This window comes from Rhinichthys klamathensis, unplaced genomic scaffold, assembly GCF_029890125.1.
Source record: "Rhinichthys klamathensis goyatoka isolate OS25496 unplaced genomic scaffold, OSU_Roscu_1.1 h1tg000308l_1, whole genome shotgun sequence".
NCBI lineage: Eukaryota > Metazoa > Chordata > Actinopteri > Cypriniformes > Leuciscidae > Rhinichthys > Rhinichthys klamathensis.
Window position 1 is genome coordinate 1,003,001 of NW_026606826.1, and position 12,721 is coordinate 1,015,721.

Here is a 12,721-nt window from a genome sequence, read left to right on the forward strand (position 1 = left end):
AATCATGTGGAAACTTCAACCTCACCGGCATCAAAGATTTCTTGCCTATACGCCGTTCTTTTGTAGGCAACTTTATTTGATATCCGCTTGATTGTGAGCAGTTACTCTTTTATCTCTCTCTACCGTTCCCACTCTTTTCTTCCTCTGCCTCATTGTTGATTCAATAGATGCCGTTTTTTGCAATTGCTGTGATGTTACATTAAACTGGAGAGCGAGAGTGATAAGGGTAGAGATAAGACAGTCCTTCTGCCTTTCTCTTCTCCGTCTCTGTCTTGGAGCGCTGCTAATGTCTCGTTGTATGAAGTGGCCTTGTGTGCAGAGTACAAAACGGTAAGCGGCAGTTACATAAAGAGACCCTCTCCTAACATTAACCAGCCACTGAGAACAAAGCTTACGCTAAAACTTAATAGCCATCTTATTCCATTTTAATTAGGTGACTAATGGATAGACTGGTACACATGAAAGATGGGAGGGAGAGAGATGGCACCAAGAGAGATTGCTCATTTATTGAAATAAAGATGCTAGGCTGAAGAGCCGCTAAAGAGGCTCGCATGTTTGAACTTGGATGTTCGTGGTCACCCAGAACCATTTCTTCAGGTAAAGTGAGGGAAATGGATAGATAAATGTGAAAAAGGGTGCTCTTCACTTCTTTAAATCTTTAAAGGGTGCTCTTCACTTCCTTAAATCTATAAATGACCCTTTAGTTAAGCACTGGAATATGGGAAAATAAACTGCCAAAAGAATGTAGATTTTTTTTTTCGAAGCATCTGGATGTCTGTCATTTTTATTAAAATATTAAATTATTTGCTACAATAGATGATTGAGATTCATCACATATATAACTTGGGCTTTGATTTGAAACGTTATTATTATGTTTAAACAATATTTAAAGTGTCTGGAAATAGTGACTGCAGTCACCTTAAAGCAGTGGTTCTCAACCTTTTTTGAGTCCAAGGCCCCCCTGTTGTCCACAACAACATTCCAGTTGGTCATGATTTTCCGAAAAATTATGAATGATAAAAAAATGTAAAACATTTTTACTCAATTTCTACCTGAGCTTGGCGTAAATAGAAACATGTATATTCATTAAATATATGAAAATGCCCATGGACTTTGCAGGCTTTGTGTTTGTGCATGAAGGTACCTTGCAAAACTGATTTCGTACAGATTTCTGAGGCAGCGTAATGGTTTAATGATAGCAATAAAGAGCGAGCTTTGGTGAAAACTAAGTGAATATTTAATTACCACAATAGTAATTTCACACCAGAAATGATATCAAAAGTGGAAAACGTTGGTCAAAAACGTACATTTACACACAAACTGACCACCAACAGCAACTTTCAGAAGCCATCTTTATTTTTCTAGCTCAACTGTCACAGAATAGAAAGCACAGGATTGTGGGATATCAAAGACAGTGAAGGATACATCTATGCTGCCTTCAAAAATCTATAAAATTAAGGAATCTCAGTAGACAGGACGTGCCATGATGACTTCCTACCTTGTGAAATCCTAAGGCAGTATTTATCAGTTTTCGCACACAGCCTAAAAGTGGAGTTAAATGCAGTCCTGTGCTGCGTCCCAATTCGCATACTATCCGTCCTAAATAGTATTCGAAAATAGTATTAGTACGTCCCAAATCAAAGTATGTTTAAATCATAGACAGTAAAAGAAATGGACACAGCGACCCCATTGATTTCAACAGAGAAAATTGAAGCCCGTTAAAAGCTGATAGCCAGGCGTACTGCGCAGGGTCAAACTGAGCCTGTCACGTGAGCAACCTGTATGTCTTCTAGTAGCTGCCTTAAAGTGCATATAATGAGAAACATAAGAAAAGAGTTCTATGTAGGCTACTATGAACGCATTCTGTAACTTTCATAACGAAAATCTTTTTATTAAAAATGAAGAAAAAAAACTTCTGCTACTTTCTGACATCAGAAGAGTACATTAGCACATGACCACGAAATCTGAAGGTGCAGCAACCAAAAATGGCCCTTTTCATTTTAAGGGTCAGAGAGGGGGGAAATGGCCATTAACGTGAGGGAAAAAGTATGTATGATGCCTTTAAAATATCTCTCAGTATGTAAGGGGGATCCCAGTTTCCTTTCCTCCTTAAAAAAAAAATATAAAAAAATTAATCGCCTGAATGGTTGTCATACGTGTCCTCCAGATCCCTCGCTTTCATTTGTTCTTTCATAGGAAGATCCATATGGTAAGCTTTCATTTCTTGGGTGAGAACTGGCCAAACGACTCTCACTGGACTGTTTATTGCTCAACATGCCTCTGTTATGACAGTTCTGTTTCCTTTTTATTTTCTTGCCCACGGCAGCTTTAAACAAGCTTTTACAGCACAGACCGAAGCATATACTCGTCATGGTCTCTTTACATCTGTGTGTGTGTGTGTGTGGCTTATAATGCCTGTGTGGCTAATTGAAGTCTCTATTCACCGTGATGCAGGTTTATTGTCTGTGCAGAAAGAGAGAGACTTCTTCTCTTGAGCTCATTGGTTGGGAATGTAATGAATTTCATGTACTGCCTTTCTCCTGCGCTGCCCACAGAAATCAATTTCTGCCTCTCCTCGTCCCTTTTGTTCCTCCTCCCCTCCCGTTCCTCACTTCATCAATAGACACTTTATTTGCCAATCATAGATGGAAAATGACATTATGAGGAGGCTAAAGAGTGAATCTAACCAGCATCTCTCTCTCTCTCTCTCTCTCTCAGAACTGTACAAAAATGGGCTTCAGAGGGCTGCTTTTGTGCCTTTCATTGGTGTACTCAAGGTAAAGACAAAGTCATTCTCTCAGTTCATTTATTTATCCTTTCATTCTATCTCCGTCCATCTCTCTTCATGTTTCCTCCTCTGCTCTGTCTGGTTTTTGATGTATTTTATTCACAGGTAAAAATACACAACCTCATGTGTGTTTGCAAAAACACACAAAACAGAAAAAAGACCGCTTTGATCATACCTGGAGATGAGAGCAACAGACTAAGAGAGAGTGTGACAGACATGGAGGCCGTTTAATGACTGGCGTGGGTTGGCTGGAATGAGACACCATTGCGGGAAGCTGCTTGCATTTCAAAGTGCGCCCGGCAATGGACGCCAGCAATGCGCTGATCTACTTTGCAAGTTAATTGTATTATTTTAAGCAGGTATTGGCATTATCCTGTGTGCGGTCTGGGTAATTACCATCATCCTGCGACAGCTTTCCATCATAAATAATCAGACGATCATTTTCAGGCATTTTACAGCTGGCCACATTCTTGCACATTTGATTGAGCTGAATGCGTTTTAACATCAAACGGCTTGTTTGTGGCTGTGACACTGTGAATATAGGTATATATCCCCATGATTTTCCTTTTTTTTTTTTTTCTGTTTAGAAATTGAGCGTGCTGTTAAGTCGTCAAAGTTCTAAGGGAAGCACAAATCACAAAACAAACCAGTCCTTTACATGTTCCTTTTCTCTATGTGAGCTTGAAGAGCGACAGAATAAGAGGATGCTTTGATGACTGGCAGCACAATGTCTTTATAATCCACTTTATATCGTAGTATTCCTCATTGTTAAAGGGCCCCGTCAGCAGAATAAAAAAAAATAAAAAAAAAGCCACTAGACGCTTCATTCAGCTTGTGATTTTTCTTAGTTTGACCCCTGGATCTTTTACGTTCAGTGGCCCAGCACAGTCACTCTGGTTCAGCCAATCTCTGTCGAATCCCTGGGGTCCTTAAAGTCATCCTCTATTCTGGCCTGTGCTAATCTTGCCTGGTAAGAGTGCTGAATGCCCAGCGCCCTGCCTTGCACCTCTAACGCTCAAGCTTCTTTGTTAGGCCATCTGGTTTTGGGGCAACCTAGGATCCCAGTTCAGGGTAACTAGGGTGGCCCAAGTGCCTCCTCTCATGTCTGGTCAACCCTAATAATGTGTGACCGACTCACTGAAATGCACTCACTGGCTCTTGTTCTCCTATATCTTTATCGCTCTTCAGGGTGGTAATACTTATTTCATTTGCTGACAAAATATTATTGAATTCTTGTCACTTTAACTCATTAATTCAATATGATTAATCATGAATATATATATATATATATATATATATATATATATATATATATATATATATATATATATATTTATATTAAAGGTATTATAGTTTAAAGTATAAAAGTTGGGGTCAGTATTTTTTTTTTTAAAGAAATCAATTTTTTTTTCAAATATAATTTTTCCAGCAAGGATTCATTAAATTGATCAAAAGTACAGTACAAACTTTTACATTGTTACAAAAGATTTTTATTGCAACTTTTCTATTCATCAAGGAATCCTGAAATGTGTGTATATATATATATATATATATATATATATATATATATATATATATATATATATATATATATAATGGTTTCCTCAAAAATATTAAAAAGCACAACTGTTTCAACATTGATAATAAGAAATATTTCTTGAGTATATTAGAATGATTTCTAAAGGATCATGTAAGACTGGAGTAATGGCTGCTAAAATTTGAACTGCCATTACTGGAATAAATTACATATTTATATATTATACACAAAATATATATTTTGATTGGTAGTGTATATTTATTATGAATGATATATTGGCTTCTAAAGTCACTTAAAGACATCTTTCTGTTCAGTGCTTTTGTTTACCACATTTACATTAATGTATATATTAGTGCTGGGCAACGATTAAAAAATTTAATCGCGATTAATCGCATGATTTCTTGCGATTAATCGCGATTAATCGCATTGTTACGCGCAATATTGAATAATGAATTCTAAAGTAGTGTATTGCGCACTTTTGATTTAAATGTACTGCTACAAAAGTGCAATAACATGTGGTTTGCAAAAACTTTAAACAAATAAGGTGCTTTTATACCAGCAGTATTCCCTTTACACAGTATCAATAAAATATTTCTTGTAAATCTCAACTTAAACATTAACGTAATCAAATCAAATATTTAAACAAAGCTATTTGCCACTGCCAGGGCATTACCTTTTATCTAGCTTGTTAAAAAGAGTCCAGTTTTCTTTTCTTTTTTTTTTTCTGAACAGGTATCTTGTATCAGGGAGCAGCAGAAACAGTCTATGTAGTCAAAGGGTCATGATCACTACTACAGATATAAGTCGACCAACGTTACTTCTCTGATAGCAGCTTAGGTTTGGTCATGGCATGCCATGGTTTCCCACGTAAGATTACATTAAACAGAGGTAAAGCCCAATTTATACTTCTGCATCGAACTCACGCCGTAGCTGTGTAGCGCGCGTACCCTGACGTGCATCTCTCCAAAAATGTAACGTCAATTCTACGCGTACTGCAAGCGCTGTGATTGCTAGAACCGCTCCCCGGGTTTCACACTCTCCCTCTGCATGTGTAATTGCGCGTCAACGACGCAGATTTATAAATGAAAACCAACGCGTAGTCTATAGCGTAGAGGCTCCGGCTTAAGTCCGACGCAGAAGTATAAATCAGCCTAGAGTGAGGTGAAGTGGTCGAGCACAGGTGCAGCGACAAGCGGGTGCGTTCCTGTGAAACTGTTGCGGTCATGCTCGCCTCACGCACGCGCCCGCGCGTTGCCGAAGTTGAATTGTCTAACTTTTTGTACACGACGCGCAGCACAAATCATTGGAAGAGAGACTGATCCTTGGCTCGCTGTTTGTGAGTTTCCAGAATCTAAATAGTTATCAGGACATCAACAGGAGGGAATTCACATGGCAGAGCATCCCCGCTAAACTAAACGCAGGCCTATCAGGTAAAGTTATGTATAATTTGAAGCCGTTGCATGGTTACTATCCATAGAGCGCCTGTCATTCACTCGCGGAGCGCTGTCTCCCTTTCTGTTCACCTGAGAGAACCTGCCAAAGCCTCTCCACTGCTTGTTTGGGTGGGTTATTTGCTGGCTGACCAACATCCCACCCCTCCTGTGATCATGGTTTGACTGTAGGCCTATGTGTATTCAGAGCCAGTGAGCAACGGACTTTCAAAATAATAATAATAAAAAAAACTGCGTTAACGCGCGATAAAAAAATTGTCGGCATTAATTAATAAATGCGTTAACGCGATAATAACGCGTTAACTTGCCCAGCACTAGTATATATATAATAAATATACACTTTTATACACCTACACTACATTTCTTTGAATGAATATTGATATATATCATTAATTCATTGATTTTTATTTGACAGAACTAATTATTATTTATAAGTAAGGTCAAAACCCCTTATTGATTTTCCATCAGACAGACACATTAAAATAGAGGTGTGATGATCTTAATTTCGCTCAAATGTCTCTCTTGATTTTTTTTTTTCTAACTGCTGTTTCCTATCTTCCTTTGGTTGGAGCAAATGGTAATGTCTAGGGTGTGTGTGTGTGTGTGTGTGTGTGTGTGTTTTCATGGTGAAGGTCTCTCTGGTGGATAATAAGGATAAGTGTATGATGATTGAATGACTTGAAGATAGAGCAAAAATGAAAAGAGGCTATTTATGTTAGATGGCTGCTAGTGTTCCACTGACCTTTTGTTATCCTCCTATTTCTAATATTTCTTGTCATTTTCTTCCTTCAAAGACATTTTATCGTTAAATTTCTAAACCCTTACAGAAACCTTAAAGTAGTTTTGAAGAATAGTTAAGTAGACGGACAGACACACTTGATCTGATTAATTAGAGGGAGTTAATAAGAACAGGCCTATGAGAGATATCTAATCTCATCCATAGAGAGTGGGACAGAGAAGTGGTTGCCAGGAATGCCGCTGTCTCTTCTCTTGCTGTTATTAATTTTCTGTCTGATTTTGTGTGTAAAGGCCCATTTATACCAAGTCCAATATGACTAAGAAACATTGGTAACACTTCATAATGAGGTTTAATTTTTTAACATTGCTTAACTACATTAGTTAACAATGAACAATACTTCTACACAGCATTTAATGTCAATGTTTACTAAAACATTTTTAAGGTCAAATGTTGGCATTAATTAATGCATTGTGAGTGTGAACATTTTTATTAACTAACATTAACAAGGGTTAATATATTGCTAAGGGGTGTAACGATACCGTTGTCACGATTTGATACATATCACGATACTAAACTCACAATACGATATTATCGCGATACTACAAGACATATGGTGAAAAGGTTAACAAAAAATGTACTGTTGATTAAAATGCTACATTTGGTGGTGGAAATGAATAGGCTTGGACTTGGTGCTGGTAACCTAATGCACAGGACAATGGTGACACCAGAATAAAAATATTCATGATTCTGAAGCTGAAAATACAGAATTATTTTAGACGAATATGCATGCACTCCGTCACTGACTAGATATATTTAAAATAATGTAGTGCACTTTTTAATGGTAACATAAGACATTTGGCATTATCAGGATCCACATTACATTATTATACATTATATTCAACATTATATAAGTAGTTTAAACTCTTACACAAAATCTGTAAACTTGATTTTGTTCTCACAATTTTCATTTTGGGTGAACTATACACAATACATATCCACGATACATATTGTTGCATTTTTGTATTGCGATATTTTGAGACACGATATATTGTTACACCCCTAATATTGCTCATTGTTAGTTCATGTTAGTTAATGCATGAACTAATAATAAGAAATAAATCCTTAAAAGTGTTACCAAAATATTTTTATCCACCAAAACTCACACTGATTTGTCTGATGATACCTGAATGGCAATGTTATCTTATTAAATGATTTGTTTGGCAAAAAAAATAGCTGTAACAGTACAATAGTTTGGATTTTAAATCTTGTTGGCCCTGTCAAAACTTCTGGCTTTGGTGTGAATAAGCCTTAAGATCAACATTTGAGGTGACTTGACATTCGTTAACAGTCCCTCAAAAGATGTTGTTTTGCCAAGTCACCACTAAAGTCGGTCAGTCATGTTTTTAGCAGGGGCAGATTAGCAAAGACTGAGGAGCGAGTGATTGTGATGGAGAGGATGAGAGCTGTAGCCTGTGGCCTCTGCCGAGGTCTGGGGGGTCCACGCTTTCAAAGCGAGGCAGATGTTCCAAGGGTGATGTTTCTTTAAGAGTCCTGGACAGGGCAAGGAGAGGTTGTGAGAACATTTTGAGTATGTTTTGAGAGCGTTCTGAGTAACTAACAAAGCCGGTTACATGTAAAGGGAATAGATAATTAGGCGTAATTAGTGCGTTCACGTCGTTAACCACCCCCATTGCTCTCTCTCCCTCTCTTTTTCTCTCCCTCGCACACACTCACTAGTCACCTAATCTCTCAATACATTCACTCAAGACACGCACACACAAATAGAGACAAAATCACACACCGCAGTGGTAAAAACACTTTGATGTAAGAGGAGTCGTCCTGGACTCAAAAGCATAAAGGCAGTGTTTTAAGCTGTCTCTCGTTCTCTTTTTACCCCGCCCCTGCTTCCACCCCCCCACCCCCCCTTTTCTTTTCTCCTACCCACAGAGGCTGTAAGACACACAAAGATGAATGGACTACAACCTTTCCCCCCTGTCCCCCTCTGCCACCTCTCTTTTTCAGTTCTCCCACCGCGCGCTCCTTAAGCCAGGCTCTGTCAATCCTCCCCTCTTCCTCCCAAACAGGAGGGAAAAAAGCATCAAATGTTTTTGGCTGTCAGTAATGAGGTAGTGGACCTCATCAGGGTCCAATCGCCAGCTATCCTTGGCTTTTGTTGGAGCTCAATGGCAACCCTTGCTTTGAAAAACTCAAAGGCAACTTTTTTGAGGAGTGGAGAAGAGATAGAAAGAGAGAGCGAGAGAGCAAGACAGACAGAAAGAGAGACAGACTTCATTCTTATTCTAAATGGTTGTGCAGGGAAGCTGTGGGCATCCAGCACATGCAACGATAAGAACTCGGCATGACTTTGATTAAAACTTTTACTATAACATTGATCATTGAATAATCAATTTAATTATAATAATAACCTTTTAAAAATAATCTTTTTTGTCAGGTAATATGGACATGCATGGTATTACAAAAACTAAAAATAAATAATAATAATTATTATTATTATTGGGAAGAATTTGTAAAAAATGTTGTTATATTTATGGTATTGCACAAATATTATTATTATGAAAAAGAATAATTTATTTATTGTTATATCTGTCAGGTAATTTGAACACAAAATAATTCTTATTCTTATTAAAAAGTTTTTTTTTTAAAGGTGCTATATGTATTTTTTAGCGGCCTCTATCGGTGATGTTTCAGATTGGAACCAATTTTTACAAGAGCGCTCGTGCTCTTGCGCGTGCTCGAACTCAAGAGCAAACACTCATGGTACCGGCCACACTGAGACTTTCAACACACCGGAGAAAGCATCACACAACATGCTGGAAACTCATGTAAACTCCCACTGCAACATTACAATAATAGGCTACTTTTATCAGCTTGACGTTGAACTAATGCTCCATGCTCGTACCATGATAACGTTACATTTGGGGTGTTATCTTGCATAAGGCATTCCACTAACTATTCGTGTATCTTTCACAATCAGCAATGTCAACATAGGTGAATGTATAATATGATAACGAAAACGGTTAGTGAACTAGACTGAACAATTTTAGTGTAACAGTAAGATCGTAGGAAGTAACATTACTGTACTGAACGTGTCTGGAAATGTGTATTATAAACAATATGATAGTAGTGGGATGCGTGACATTAGACGATAGATCTAGTAGCCTACATAAAATAAAAGTTACATCCTAAAGCACCTACTTTTTGTTATCCTGGAACAGTCTTTTGTATTCATTTCATGTCTCATGTATGTTGTAGTTTACCTTGTTATTTCATTAGTTTACCATTATTTATTTCAGCATATCTGAAAACTTGAAATTTACCACAATAAAAATAGCGGAGGTCTCTCCATAATTTAAACGCTCTGCCGATGTTGATCCGTGTTTTCGTCCTAAGTCGATCCGATTCACGTTTGGCCTGACGAGATACATTTTTGCAGATAAATTTTGTTTTGTTTTTTATATTAATGTGGAGTTTGTGTTGAGTCTGTGTTGTGCTGGAAGCAGGTCGTGTTTGTGTGTTATCAGACTCCATGTCGTCAGCTGCAATGCCGTCGCATAGACTGTATATAAAAAGGAGAGAGGCTCGGGAGCGCGCATGCACGTCACATCCGATGGATTTCGCAGAAAATCCGACCCGGAGACTTCACATAGAAATAGGAATACTGGCCCTCAGAGGTAATAGCAAAACCCGACAAGTGGATCATTGTAATATGTGATTACAACCCCTTCACACACAGGCAATAAAAAAGTATTCATTTTAGAAGAAAGGTTACATATAGGACCTTTAATTTATTCATTTATTTTTGGAAAACCATGTAATATGTCCATGTTTCTTGACAGATGCAACTGAAAAGTGTGTTGTGTGAAATAAATAAAAGTTAGGTGAGCAGACTCTTCTGTAGCCAATTAGAAACAGAAACACTCTCTACCTTTCAATCGTTTTACATCTTGGATGGGATGTGCTGTTGCGCAATAGTCTAATTCACTGGCTAAGTTGATTAAAAAAGTTTTCAAAAATGGCTGAAATTATCCATAAACAACATTCATAAATATTTTTCTTACTGCCAGCTAGTGCTTAAATTCAAATGATGTATTTTCCATTGCCATTTTAATTCCGTTGAAACACGTTTTAGTTATTTTATTAAAAGGTCAGTCAGTTATGAGATCCTGCACATTTTGAGGGTCTAGGGTCTTGTTGAAAGCCGAGGATGCGCATCTTAGTTGTGTGGCAAAGTGCATTCTGAGTTGAGAAGGCCATATGATGAAGATCTTTAAGGAGTTATGAGTCTTTAATGAACCCATCAAAGACCATAATCATGCAATGATCCACAAGAGGACGTGTCTTCAGCTGATTATAAAGAACCATGCACTGGAATCATTACTGATTGTATTTCTCTCCCCCTCTCCCTCCTCTCGATTACTCTCCTGCGAAATGGCCCATCAATTGTTAAGATATACTCATGGAAATGGAAAGTTTTTACGAAAAAAAAAAAAAATAGACTAGGGTGTGCAGAGGAATAACCCATTTTGATGGCTGCTGGGTAAGCGTGGTTGTCGTGGCCGTGGAGGCTGTTTACATGGCGGCCTAGTGACAAGGTCGAGCAGGGTTGATGAAGTGACACTTTTCCTTTGTGTTCTTCTGCTCACGGTTTGTCAGCCTGTCATTACGGCTGATTTAGCCAATTGGCTCGGACGTGGAACTCTGCGCTCGAGAGAGAAAAGTTGACAGCGCTGGAGAATGGGGGGAAGAGGCGAGAGATGCATGAAGAAGAGGAATAGATCGCTCCTCTCACGCTCTGTGTGGTGATTGCTAATTATCTTTAGTTCAAGGAGGAGGGTGGCGGAAAATTCACTGATTTCATAATTCGCTGGAGCTGTCATTGAGGATTGATTCAGGCAAAGGCCTCTCGCCTAAATACCACATATTATCCACATCCTGTTAAAAATAATCACCCTTCCTTTTCATCAGTCATTTTTGTCATCATTCCTCCAGCATTTTGTTTAGTTTGAAAGTTTTTTTTTTCCTCGTCACAGAGGTTTAAGATGCACTCTAGTTCCACAGTGTCAATCTGTAAAAGTGAGCAACTAACATGTTTAACAGTGCTGACATAGTTGGTACGCATTAATTCAGATTAACATTACTTTTCAATTACATTATTTTAGCATTAGGAGAATTTCATAATACATGATAACCAGTACAAACGTGCCATTATAAAATCTCTATACGTGCATTGTGAAGACTGATAAAGTTGATCCCTTAATCTTTTACACGGATTTAATAAGAATGTACTTTAGACTACATGAGATTATTGTATGTAATCTGTTAATACTTGGATGTTAAAACAGTTTATAGTAGTTCAAAGTCATTAGAGAAGGTCAAACTTAATGTAAGGCGTAAACATATGGCTTATATCAGGATTATATGGATCACATGTTGTGAATATTATTTTGTTATAACAATTAAAATGAACGCATTAGTAACCGACGACGTGTCGCATTGTCGCCCCCTAGGGGGGAATGTGTATTGCAAGCCAAAATACAAACAAAACCTATGTCATTTTAAACTTACTCTTGAAACAATGTCACTTTCTCTCTTCTTATTTTTAACCACTTTCTTTTACCACATTTCTATCTTTGCTTTACAGGAGCACTGTCATTCTATCTGTCTTGACACTGGAATAGATTACCGGAAAAGGAAAAGGAAATCATCAGAAAGACTATACTACATGTAAGACGTGTAACACACTCACTTTTAGAGCACTGCACAAGAGATCAACATCACATCAGTAATTAATAAAGCTGTAAGATAGTTTGGAGCAATTGTAACACACTACACTAACGTTTATGATTATTATTATTATTTATTTATTTGTTTGTTTTGGATGTCCTGGACTTAGAAATTTTATGGTTTATACACGTACTATTCCTGACAATCTTTTTCTTTTTAAAGAAATGAATACGTTTATTCAGCAAAGATGCATTAAATTGGTCAAAAGTGACAGTAAATACATATAATGTTACAAAAGATTTCTATTTCAATATCTTCCGATATTTTTCAAGAAACCCTGGAAAGAAATAGGTTTTTTTTCACACATATTGCAGCACAAATCAGAATATTAGAATGAATTTCGAAGGATCATGTGACACTGAAGTTAAGTAGTAAAACAATTATATTTTTACTTTATTTTG

General features: G+C 37.4%; 1 protein-coding gene across 1 annotated transcript in view; it reads left to right on the forward strand.

Annotated features, from left to right (window-relative positions):
* afg1lb (AFG1 like ATPase b) overlaps positions 1–12,721 on the forward strand; it is a 28,930-nt gene that overhangs the window by 9,314 nt on the left and 6,895 nt on the right. Inside the window, exons 7-8 of the mRNA XM_056270801.1 lie at positions 2,719–2,777; positions 12,178–12,260. Of these exons, the coding sequence (XP_056126776.1) occupies positions 2,719–2,777; positions 12,178–12,260 (142 nt within the window). The remainder of the gene's footprint in view (positions 1–2,718; positions 2,778–12,177; positions 12,261–12,721) is intronic.